This window comes from Anguilla rostrata, chromosome 4, assembly GCF_018555375.3.
Source record: "Anguilla rostrata isolate EN2019 chromosome 4, ASM1855537v3, whole genome shotgun sequence".
Lineage (NCBI taxonomy): Eukaryota > Metazoa > Chordata > Actinopteri > Anguilliformes > Anguillidae > Anguilla > Anguilla rostrata.
In genome coordinates, this window is record NC_057936.1 from 4,943,679 (window position 1) to 4,956,179 (window position 12,501).

Sequence of the window (12,501 nt, forward strand, 5' to 3'; positions counted from 1 at the left end):
ACCAGTGAGTACAGATGCTCTAAAGCACCAGTGCAAGTTTACTATGCTAAGCAAGACCCAAAGAACCATTCGTAAAAATATACAGTCTGTCCATCCATAACAAAGATGAGAAAAATGAAACCATAAACATACAACCTGAAGCCATTACCATTACCTCACATCTGAATTAGTACCCAAGGTGAGACTGCTATGGGGGAGGAGGATGCTCTTTCAGAAGAAAGGGTTCCAAAACGCTCCTCTGTGTGTCCCCACAGAGCAGGGGGTGCACAACCAGGGCTGATCCGTTTCAGGATTTTGTGCCAACTTCTGCTCTTAATGATTTAATTAGCTCAGTCGTATCTTGGCATGACATTTGTATAAGCACCAGCTTGAGTCACAGACTGCAAGTGTATCCTAAAGATTTACTCTCAAGTAGGGGAGAGAAACGGCCTAGTTTATAGAGCTGTCAGAAAACTGAAACTAAGGTAAGTGGTTGAAACCAAAACCAGCACGCATTTTAGGCCGATATTTTAACAGCCCAACGGACCACACTCAAAGGGCCTTATATGTTTGGGTCCGCTTAAATCATTTGATACTCCATTTTTCACAAGTTTATATGTTCACTTTTTATTATTATGACTAACATACGTAAAATGTTTTTTTATTTTCAAAATAAATGTATAATATGATTGACAGTATCGAGACACTACACGAAAAAGACCCTCAATCTAAGGCCAGCTCATTCAATTACACTTAATGTACAGACATAGCTCAGTAGTCCATTTAACAAAGAACTCAATGTAAAATTGTCTGTTATATGAAAAATAAGTTCTGCTGTATGTATTGCCTGTTTTCTCAACACGCCAATCGTGACTGACTAGGTACCTTTTCCAGCACCTCAGGAACGCCAAAACATGTGCTTCATCACGGTGTGTCTGAACGCGCGTGCGTCCAGACAAACTCCCGCACATGTGTTAAGGCTTAAGGCCTCCTCCGTCACCGTGGAGGATGTGGATGTTATTATGACTTCCTGTCGCTGGACGCCTTTCTCCCTTCGGAGCTGACGACAAATCGACTTTCGCTTCAGACAAAATAAGGAAACGCGAGCCCCCAGCACTTGGTTTTTTTGTTCCTGTCCTCCAGTACAGCAACCAAAAATCAATAAAAAATAAAGCAAGTTGGTAGAATGACCTCTAAGCGTTTTCTGAGAACTGAAACATTATTAACAGCCTTGTCCTTCACTCATCTTACGTCCATCTGTATAACTGGTTCTTGAAAACAGGAGTTTTTCACTGGATGGAACTGGTATTATTAATTACCTGTTTGGAATAAATGCTCTGTCACTGAGACAAAACTCTTTAGATGGCAGAAAATGTTGAAAACACTGGTGCAGATCTTTGAGAAGTATCTGAGCCAGGCCTGGTTCCTAACTTCTTACTGCTCACTGAAACTGAGTGTGTACTAGAAATAAAAATATATATGTTACATATATTTTAAAATATATTATCATGTGCAATGCTTCACAATATATGGGCAAATAAACAAATTATCACCACTTTCAGGTAACGCACAAAATTTATTGCTGAGAAACATAGTTTTCATCATATTTTCCGAAAGAAACCAAAAAAGTTTCCAATGCATATATTTCCAGTATATTGCTGTATATGACATTTGCGTGAGTGTTGACAGGAAGTGCCGGCAGGTCGGAGCGCTCACCCCCTCCGTGACCCTGGAGTTCTCCTTCCTGTCCAGTCCCGTCCTGCGGGGGCCGCGCGCGCTCCAGCTGATTTTGTAGTGGTGGACGGGCAGGTCCCCCTCCCTGGGGGGGTCCCACCGGAGCGGGACGGTCACGCCCCCGTCCGCCCCCACCGAAAAGTTCCCCCGCCGCACGTTCCGCGGGGCCTCCGGCGGGAACGGGTCTGGAGGGGGGAGAAGATGAAGACGAAGGTGAAGATGAAGGTGAAGGTGGAGCTCAAACCGAACCGGTTCTCCATCGGCGCCCCCTCTCTGCGTTTGTTTATGGACGCCTTGGGGTGCGGAACCCGAGCTCACCTACAACCGCACAAAACGTGCGACTAAGCAAAAAAATACAAATAAAATTAAGAGAGAGACAGCAAGGTTACAGAGTGTGTGTGTGTTTGTGTGTGCATGTGTGTGTGTGTGTGTGTGTATTTGTGTGTGCATGTGCTTGTGAGTGTGTGCATGTGTGTGTGTGTGTATTTGTATGTGCATGTAAATGGTAAATGGACGGTAAATGGACTGCATTTATATAGTGCTTTTATCCAAAGCGCTTTGTGAGTGTTTGTGAGTGTATGCATGTGTGTGTGCGTGTGCGTGTGCATGTGTTTGTGAGTGTATGCATGTGTGTGTGCATGCAAGCATGCATGCATGCGTTTGTGTGTGCGTGTATTGTTTGTGTGTGTGTGTGTGTATGTGTGCTTGTGTGTGTGTGTCTGCGAGTGAGTGTGTGCATGTGTGCGTGTGTGTGTGTGTGTTTGTGAATGTGTGTGTGTAGAATGTTGTGACTGATGAGGGTAAGATCAGAATGCATAAAAACTGCATTAGCTTCAGGTGAAGACAAATGGAGGACGTGCGTGAGAATGTGCTGATCTGTGCAAATTCTGCTAGGAAGAAAGGGGAAAGATGGTGTGGGGGGAGGAGGGGGGGGGGAGGGGGGGGGGTGTGGTCAAGCAGCGGCAAGACACTGCTGCGGACCACCCAACCCTGAATGACTGCTCACATCACATCGGTGAAATGGAAAGGCCTTTTTGCTGTGCTACATCTCACATTCTCTCACATAAAATTTGGGTTGAAATGCAAACCAAGAGGAAGGTAGATCTCCAGGAACAGGGTTGAGCAGCCCTGTGGTAATCGAAAGATAAGTTCCTCAGTACGAGGACTCCAGCACCCAACATCTGGAAGGAGTGTGATTCGGCAAGGTGAAGTATAAAGTTGAAAAAGAACAGACGTGAAAAAATAAAGAGCTGGAGGGGGGGACTGATTTAAAAATGGGGGAGGGCAGATCGAGTGGGGAGGGGGGGGATTTTTTTTTCGGGAGGACGCACGTCCTACTTCCTGCTGTCGTCCTTTATTCCCCCCCGTCCCTGCTTCATGCTGTCGTCCTTTATTCACTCCACAGCCCCCCCTCCCTGCTTCATGTGGCCCCCGGTTGTGTTTGCTAGCGCGTAGCGACGGAGGCTCTCGCCCGGCAGGGCAGTGACGGATGGGCGGCCGAAATGACCTCGGAGACGGAGCTACGCTCAGGTGATGAGTGTGCGGAGTCATCCATCTCAGGTGGGGTCAGGTGGAGGTGGAGGTGGGTACAAGGTCTCTCTCTCTCTCTCTCTCTCTCTCGGAGATGGAGGTACGCTCAGGTGATGAGTGTACAGTCATCCATCTCGGGTGGGGTCAGGTGGAGGTGGAGGTGGGTACAAGGTCTCTCTCTCTCTCTCTCTCTCTCTCTCGGAGATGGAGGGACGCTCAGGTGATGAGTGTACAGTCATCCATCTCGGGTGGGGTCAGGTGGAGGTGGAGGTGGGTACAAGGTCTCTCTCTCTCTCTCTCGGAGATGGAGGTACACTCAGGTGATGAGTGCACAGTCATCCATCTCAGGTGGGGTCAGGTGGAGGTGGAGGTGGGTATGGGGTCTCTCTCTCACTCTCTCTCTCTCCCCCCCTCTCTCTTTCTCTCTCTCTGTACCTCTGTATCTGCATCTCTCTCTTACACTAAAAAATGCTTTATTTTCATGACAAAGAACTGGTGTATTAGCTAAGGTGGGGATGAAATTAACAACACTCTCCCAAACATAGAACAGAAGTAACCCCGAACTTGAAAAGAAAACCCATTTTATTACCTAATAAACAAAATTAAAAATAGTGTACACACACAAACAGACTCATACACACATAATGACAAGAATGACAAGAACAGGCCATTCACCCCAACATACTTGCCATTTTCAGACCACTACCTCGTAGCGCACCTAGTAACACACACACACACACACACACACACACACACCATTAGTGTATCAACACCACTCTTTCGCAGGCCTGGGCTGCATCATTTTCTCATTTTAAAGTAATTATAGGGGGTGGGGGAGTATGTAAATTATCCTGAGGTATGTAAAATCATACCCAGGGGCAGTGCTTCGACGCAGCGCTGCGTTCTTACAGGTGGAAAAGGACTCAGAGCTAGCCGGGACCGTGACCAATCAGAGGGCCTACGGGTGCTGCATTAGTGCGCTGGCATTAGAGACTCGCACGGCACAGCCGCTAACATTCCTGGGGGGTTCAGATGAAGGCCTGAGGCCAGCTATCATTCCTGACAACCCCCCCCCCCCCCGCGCTTCGCCTTCTGCCCCTCCCACCCCCCCACCCTTACCTTTAAAAAAATGACGGGGAAAATATTGCATTACCCGAGGCGGCTGCAGCGCAATGATATAACCTCTGACTCTCCATAATCAGGCGAAGGAAGATGGCTTTGATATCGCATAGCGGCTACTGTACGGTAGGGAGGAATGAAAGCTGGACACTGGTTAATCAGTGACAGCAGTTTGCCTTCGGGGGGTGAGGGGGGTGGGGTTGGGGGTCGGGGTGGGGGGGATCTGCTGCTTCTGAACACGCCGTGTTTGGTCTGCCGCACCTCTGCGAAGTCGCTCGGCGGACATCGAAAGTCGGTTTTTCCAAAACAACGGTTCCATTTCGCGGGGAGCGAGCGAGCGAGCGAGCGAGGGGGGGGTCGGATCGCGGCGGCGGGCGGAGGGCGGGGGCCGCGGCCCCGCGAGGCCTCGGGTCGTCCCTGACAACCTGTCACTTGGATTTTTCCTCACCGGCCAATCAGCCCTCTCGGCTGCTTTTCATCTCTCTCGGCTTCCCCCCCGAGCGATGGCAGCTACACGCCTGACCTCTGACCCCTGCACCTCCCCCCCCCCCCCGACCAACCCGCACCCCCCCGATGCATGTTTTTCATCCTTCCAAAATACTCAGATATACATCATGTAATGCATCTAATTATTAGAAGATGTCCTGCCGAGGCAGAAAATTTACGGGAGGGGGGCGGGGGTGAAAATATGAGCTCCCTCCATTCATGCTGAAATAATCCCTTTTTTTAAAAAAAATTAAAAAAAGACGAAGACTGTTTCTGTTTATGTTTCAATAAGCCCGTCACCTGCGAGGCGATTAAATGAGGAAATAAGAGGTCCGATGTCGCCTCTTCAGACTTCGAACACTCCACCCCGGCGGACAAAAATGCGTCGAGAATTCGGAGGAACATTCCGGCTGAACGATCCCCGCTCGGCTGTGAGTTCGCGTTCTCAACGAGAACATTCCTCAAACGATCTCAGAACATTTTATAGTTCCAAGTTCTGTCACAGTCGTAGAAGGGAAAAAAAACCTTCCGGGCAGGCTGCGTACAGAATTACCGCCAACATTCCGCGAAGATCATCATTATTCGCACAGAAATATCATGTAAAATACACTTTAAGAGTGCTCTGAAATTAAAGCTTTGAAATGGCATAGCCGACATGCCTGATAAAATTACATTGTATCTATTTATTACACCCATAATTAACCCTCTGAAGAGGACATTTTTTGGAAGGTTTCTGTCTCGGAATTTTAAGTCGGTGTTCTAGAACTTTGTTGCTTTCAGTCACGGGGAGTGATTGCTACACCATCATTAGAATGTTCAGTTAAGAACATGCTGATCGCATACTTGTGACCTCACACCTCAAAGGGTTGAAATATTTTTTTTAAACTGAGCTGAGCAAGGCTGTTCGAAGGCCGTTCCTGAAATGTTCCCTGTGGCTTAAGGATAAAGTTCGTGCGACATCCAGGAAACCGAACGATCGCATGGGCACTGGAGACGTTCTGCTTTCTCAGCTTACCAAACGTTCTGGAAACGCTCTGAGAACCAAACATTGTAAGATGAACACAAAGGGTAAATTCAGCCAGTGATGAAGCTGGGAGTTCCCTGTGGGAGATGGCATGAGCTACTCACACATGACTACATCACATTACGGACATTTAGCAGACGCTTATATCCAGAGCGACTTACACAACCTAACTTTTTACATAGCATTTACATTGCATCCATTTATAAAGCTGGATATATACTGAATCCAGGGTTAAGTATTGCTATGTAAAAGTCGTGTAAGTCGCTCTGGATAAGAGCGTCTGCTAAATGCCTGTAATGTAATGTAATGTAATGTAAGTACCTTGCTCAAGGGTACAACAGCAGTGTCCTACCTTGGAATCGAACCTGCAACCTTTTAGGTTACAAGACCAGCTCCTTACCCATTGGCCTAAGAGAGCTCATCAAAGCTGTGTGGCAAGCTGGTCCTCTTTGTCCATAACTAATTTCATCTTAATTTTATTGTGTCATGTTGAGAAGTATTCCTGCCTCTCACCCAATGCATGTTGGGATAGGCTCCAGTACCCCCCGTGACCCTGCTCAGGATAAGCGGGTATAGAAAATGGATGGATGGATGTTGACAAGTGAATGTATCTCTGAGAAAGCTATCTTTCGTTTTTTTTAAAGGGTGGGGGTGGAGGGAGGGGGTGGAAATATATTAACCTTGGGGGGCAGGAAACTCTGCAGACGAACTTGATAGTCTCCTAAGATGATTTCAGTTGGAAACCATATTTGCCAAGGAGGTGGATTTCACGCAGGATATCAGCCCCGCGTATGAAATACGTTCATCTGAGCTGAGGCTTATGGATCTGACAGGCAGAAGGTCGCAGCGAAGTGCTTTATTACTTTAGTCCTCGCTCTGCACTCCCACGCCACAAAATTCGGCACCGCGCTGAACCCCCCCCAAGCACATCGAGCGAGAAATCGCCTATAAATAACAGATCATTAAAGGGGTAAGTTTTCAGGCCAAAAAAAAAAAAAACACATCTGCCTCTCGTGTTTTTTGGAAGCGCGCCGTTCGAAGATTCGGGGGACGGCGGACTCCTCTCTGGAAACGCAGACAGAACGCTGTCACGGAATGCGCCATGAGGAGCGGGGGTGAAGTGCGGGGCGATTCGCAAGATCGTTTTTAAAACTTTAAAAAAAAAAAAAATTTTATTGACAGACAAGTACAGGCCAGACCAGAACACAGCACAGCGGTGCTTCAGGGCTGAGCTGAGCTGAGCTGAGCTGAGCTGAGCTGAGCTGAGCTGAGCTGAGCTGAGCTGAGCTGAGCTGAGCTGAGCTGAGCTGAGCTTCAGAGTCAAGCAGCTGCCATGAAACGGGAGATGAACAGCTATGGTTCTGCTCGTAACACCAACCCCCCCCCCCCTTCTGGGGAGATCATGTGGCGCAGTCCGTATACAAATACCCCCCATGCAGCCGGGATGTTACTTCCACTCCCTGTCTCCTTCCGCACAGTGATCCTGTCTCTATCCATAACACTCTCTGCTTTCTCTCCCTGTCTAAATACTTAAGTTAAAGAATACATAAGGAGAATGGATCGTGCTCTCCTGAAAAAACAAAAACAAAAGACAACAAACAAAAGGACTCTCTAAGGGAGAACACGAGGGCAATTACTTCTAAGTCGACCAGCTAGTGGGACCCACTAATGTAGCGTAATATGCAAACATACGCTCATAGCACACCTGTTGTGTGTGCGTCCAGCCTACCAACTGCTGTGGAGAGCTCCGTAAACAGTTCTTGCTGGTAAATAAATAAGAATACACAGGCTGTGGGTCTGGTGCTACTCATTTAGTGGAGAGGTTAAGTCTATGCAGCTAAGCCAGGTCTGCAGTTAATGCTTTACTCATTACACAAACACCCACTGCTCCTGCATACTTGGACATAGAGAGTATGTCCCGTCAAATGTGTTGATTCCAGCAGCCCCTGGCTGTGAATATTATATTAACGCAGTCTGCTAGCAATTAAATCTCTGTGATCCTTTTTGGGGGTGAGTTGGGCTTGGCTTTAAATGGTGGTGATGACAGTGTCCCTGTGGTCAAAGACTATATGAACCGAATCCTCCCAATAACATAGCTTCAGCAACATGAAACTGTTTTAGATCTGTTTCAGTGAGAGAAAAAAACAAGCTACACTTCTAGGCCAGCGACCGAAATAACCCGGACCTTCTCAGTGCTGTCGTAAAGACTGGGCCCTGTTAAGAATAACAACCAGACAACACTGATGAAAACTACATTTTTTCTCATATATAAATATATATATATTTTATTATTTTTTTAATCCAAAACCTCAAAGAGAAGAAGGACCGTGGAAAAATGTCTGCTTATGAATGTCATTTCAGAATGTGTTTTTAACATCTTGATGTGGTGCCACAGATTCCGCAGATTCACCAGATACACCCTGGCTCCCAGCATTCCTTCCCCTGCATCCTGCCACCTAGCTGCAGGAAGTTGCCGTCGGCATGGCAACAGGAGTTTCTGGTGTTCGCGGGATCGCGCTTGGCCGCACCCAGCGATGAAGTCGGCGATGGTGCGATGAAAGGGAACGTTTCCGTGTCAACGGTAGGGAGACAGAGGGCTGGATTCGATCAAACACACTTCAGACCGTTTAAGGGTTTAAGGGGGTCTGGTCAGTTCGGTGAAACACACAGGATTAATCCAGAGCCGTGTCTAAATAAAGTCTACGTCGCTGTCTTTGCCGAGCTAAGGCAAACAAAAGTGAGAGATTCCGGCCAAGAGAGCTGGTTTTCGTCAATTGACCGATGCTGACAGTGTGATTCATTGGTCAGACCGCTTTCAAAGTACCTGCCTTCTCGAGCTAAAAGCTCTGTTTGGCACACACTTTTCCAAGCATGCTAAATTTAGTTCGAAGTTCTCTGTAGCACAGAACGGTATCAAATAAGTCAGTTCATTTTGTTTCATCGGTTTCATTTGATCATATTTTTTTTTAAAAATCAGCTGGACAATGTCAACTACACTAGTTTCCCATGGCTTACAGACGCTATGGTTTTTTAAAAATTCCATTGCTTGTGCATCTTCACAAACAGTTCAATTCAGGTCTACGGAAATAACTAGACAGCCCAACAACACGGACAGACAGACATGAGCGAGGGCGGCCAGACAGACAGACAGACAGACAGGCGGAAATCAGGCATGAATCAGTCGCACCCTGAACTCTTCATTGGCCCTGTTATTGTAAATACTCACAGATTCAATTAAATGTTCATCGCTTATTAAACCTCATCAGATACTTAAGTGTTATTTAACATTAACTACATTAAGCCACCTCCACTCAGAAAAGTCAAGCATTGGAGCCTGTGGGGTCTGAATCGTTGGGAACTAAATTCAGAGACAGAAGGACGCAGGCAGTACTTCATTGGCCTCATGTTTTAGGCCCATAACCATACGGTACCGAAACCCAGACCAGACTGACACTGATGTGAGATAAGTCTGGGATGAGCTTTGCTAATACGCCAACAATTAGTCACTTCTGATGAATCATGAGCCTGTGTAGATCACCAACTGAAAGCAGCAATTTGAACAAACTCATCCACTGACCCATAACAGAACACTGGCTAATGTTGGGGAGAACCAATCAGATTGCAGGAAATTATCCAAAAAAAGAGAGAGGGTCTGGGGTCTGTGAGTTTGGGGTACTCACCTCTGGGAGAGTAAGTTTGGGAGTTTGGGGTACTCACCTCTGGGAGAGTGAGTTTGGAAGTTTGGGGTACTCCCCTCTGGGAGAGTGAGTTTGGAAGTTTGGGGTACTCCCCTCTGGGAGAGTGAGTTTGGAAGTTTGGGGTACTCCCCTCTGGGAGAGTGAGTTTGGAAGTTTGGGGTACTCCCCTCTGGGAGAGTGAGTTTGGAAGTTTGGGGTACTCCCCTCTGGGAGAGTGAGTTTGGGAGTTTGGGGTACTCACGTCTGGGAGAGTGAGTTTGGAAGTTTGGGGTACTCCCTCTGGAGAGTGAGTTTGGAAGTTTGGGGTACTCCCTCTGGAGAGTGAGTTTGGAAGTTTGGGGTACTCCCTCTGGGAGAGTGAGTTTGGAAGTTTGGGGTACTCCCCTCTGGGAGAGTGAGTTTGGGAGTTTGGGGTACTCACGTCTGGAAGAGTGAGTTTGGGAGTTTGGGGTACTCACCTCTGGGAGAGTGAGTTTGGAAGTTTGGGGTACTCCCCTCTGGGAGAGTGAGTTTGGGAGTTTGGGGTACTCACGTCTGGAAGAGTGAGTTTGGGAGTTTGGGGTACTCACCTCTGGAAGAGTGAGTTTGGGAGTTTGGGGTACTCACCTCTGGGAGAGGGAGTTTGGGAGTTTGGTGTACTCACCTCTGGAAGAGGGAGTTTGGGAGTTTTGGGGTACTCACCTCTGGGAGAGTGAGTTTGGGAGTTTGGGGTACTCCCCTCTGGGAGAGTGAGTTTGGAAGTTTGGGGTACTCCCATCTGGGAGAGTGAGTTTGGGAGTTTGGGGTACTCACCTCTGGAAGAGTAGAAGTGCTTGCTGGGAGTGGTGAACCCTCGGGTGCCCTGGCTGTTGACCGCGCTCACCCTGAACTGGTACCATCTGTGGGGCCGCACGTCCTTCAGCACAGCGCGGTCCTCCATGGTCTGTGGGGGAGGTCACAGCGATTAAGACAAATCGGACTCCGCCCGCCTCCTCAATCACCTGGGCCCCCTGGCTGATAAGACCCGCGTGGTGACACCGCTCTGACAGGATATCTCCACGGCGACGCTGATGACAGACAGCCTCTCTGGAATGATCCGCTGCGTCAGGTTCACCCGGACTGCCCCCCTCAGTCACACTTATTATATCACGCAACACTCAAAACATACTATTTAAAGGAGGACTTTTCATTGAGCTTTGTTTTGTATCTTTTTTTAAAGTCCTCTTTTTTTATAGTTTTATTGCATTTTACTTACATTTTGCACCTTTTTTTTGAGGGGTGAGGGATGATGCATTTCACCCATGAATGAAAGGTGCAGATAAACAAAACAAATAAACAATAAGACAATAAAAAATATTAAATAAATAAATAAACAAATAGAGTATAAGAGAGGACGTGTCTTTTCCTTGTCCTGTCAGAAATGTAATAACCAATATGTGTTCCATTTCTCCACGGCTACCGATGGCTGGTAGCCCTGTGAACTGCTGCTATAATGAAAACTTTAAAATGATTTTTAAAAAAGGGAAAGCATGAAGCGGAAATGAACGAGCCCAGGGAGGGGTAGACAGAAGATGCAGGATTTTCGGTAAGGGCACAAACCCTTCATAGATGCGCGTACGGTTTGTGTCGGGACTCCCTTACACGCCCCCCACCCCACCCTCCCAAACAACCTCCCCCCCAACCCCCCCACCCCCACCCGTGTCCCGCTCTGCCCCCCAACGACCGTGGGGTTGCCTTGACGACCCCGCTGATGTAATTGGTGCTGATGCCCCGAATGTGTGCAATTAAGCAGCCGCGCGGCTGATCGTTTCCAGAGCTCAGGGATCGAAAAGACAGGACCGCACTCTGGCAGTGATTCAGAGAGAGAGGGAGAGAGAGAGAGAGAGGGAGGAGGGGGGGGGGGAGAGTGAGAGAGAGAGAGGGAGGGGGGAAGAAAAAGAGAGAGAGGCTTCCTAACCTTTCTAACCCCACAAACATAACAGGACACCCGACCCAACCGGTGGGACGGCTCAAGGCATCATGCTTTTCCTCCTCCAACTGCCGCCAAATCAGCCCCAGAGTTTTACTCTGCTGCAGTGGAGCAGGTGCACAGAGACATTTACACAGCTTTCTGGCCAGCTCCATTTCAGTTCAATTCAGTAAATTAACTGAAATTAAATTAATTATTTTTTTTGATCCTATATTTTCAATTCATGAAAGCCTATTTGGGAAAGTATCTGGGTCAAGTGAAACTAACCCCTCAAAAACAAACAACACCCCCCACCCCCCCCTTCACCATTGATTACCTGAAACCATCATCAGGTGCCAGCCATTCATAAGTATCCAGGTTGCAAATTACAAACTGCAAATTTCACAGCAGTTCAACTTTTCAACTGCAATGTCCCAAAAAGAAAATTCATTTATTTTAGCGATTCATTTGTTTTTGTGAGGTGTTACCAAAAGAAATACTACAGAAAAATACCCAAAAAAGAAATACTAACAACTAGAGAAATATTTACCATAGAAATATTTACTATAGTAGTACCATAGAAGTAATTACCATAAGAATGGTCTGCCAGGAAGACGCCTCATCCTCGCTGGGGTGAATTCCGTAGTTCCACCTCCTCTGCAGGACGTACAGCACCGGCTCGATTGACACGTTGAACTTGGACATCCATGTCACCTCCAGCTGACCCAAAAGGTCCTCCACAAAGGACATGTCTTTCTTGGGTTTCAGGGGGACACCTGACAGGCAGAGGTCAAAGGTCAGAGGTCAATTTGTCTTTTTAAATTTTTGTTTTTAAACTCAATCGTTATCACCCTTGTTTTTGTCTTTTAATCCCAATGTGGAAAGGTCAAATATATTCACTAGTCCATCTTCTATTAAATTAGGAGAGCACAGACGAACACTACAGCCAGTTCGCATACAGTGGTCAGCAGCTGCCTGTCAGCACAGCTGCAGGTTCGACAGCT

General features: G+C 47.4%; 1 protein-coding gene across 1 annotated transcript in view; it reads right to left on the reverse strand.

The window, feature by feature from the left end:
* anos1b (anosmin 1b) overlaps window positions 1–12,501 on the reverse strand; it is a 57,731-nt gene that overhangs the window by 11,539 nt on the left and 33,691 nt on the right. Inside the window, exons 5-7 of the mRNA XM_064330197.1 lie at window positions 12,089–12,273; window positions 10,363–10,492; window positions 1,696–1,898 (exon numbers count right to left, since the gene is read on the reverse strand). Of these exons, the coding sequence (XP_064186267.1) occupies window positions 1,696–1,898; window positions 10,363–10,492; window positions 12,089–12,273 (518 nt within the window). The remainder of the gene's footprint in view (window positions 1–1,695; window positions 1,899–10,362; window positions 10,493–12,088; window positions 12,274–12,501) is intronic.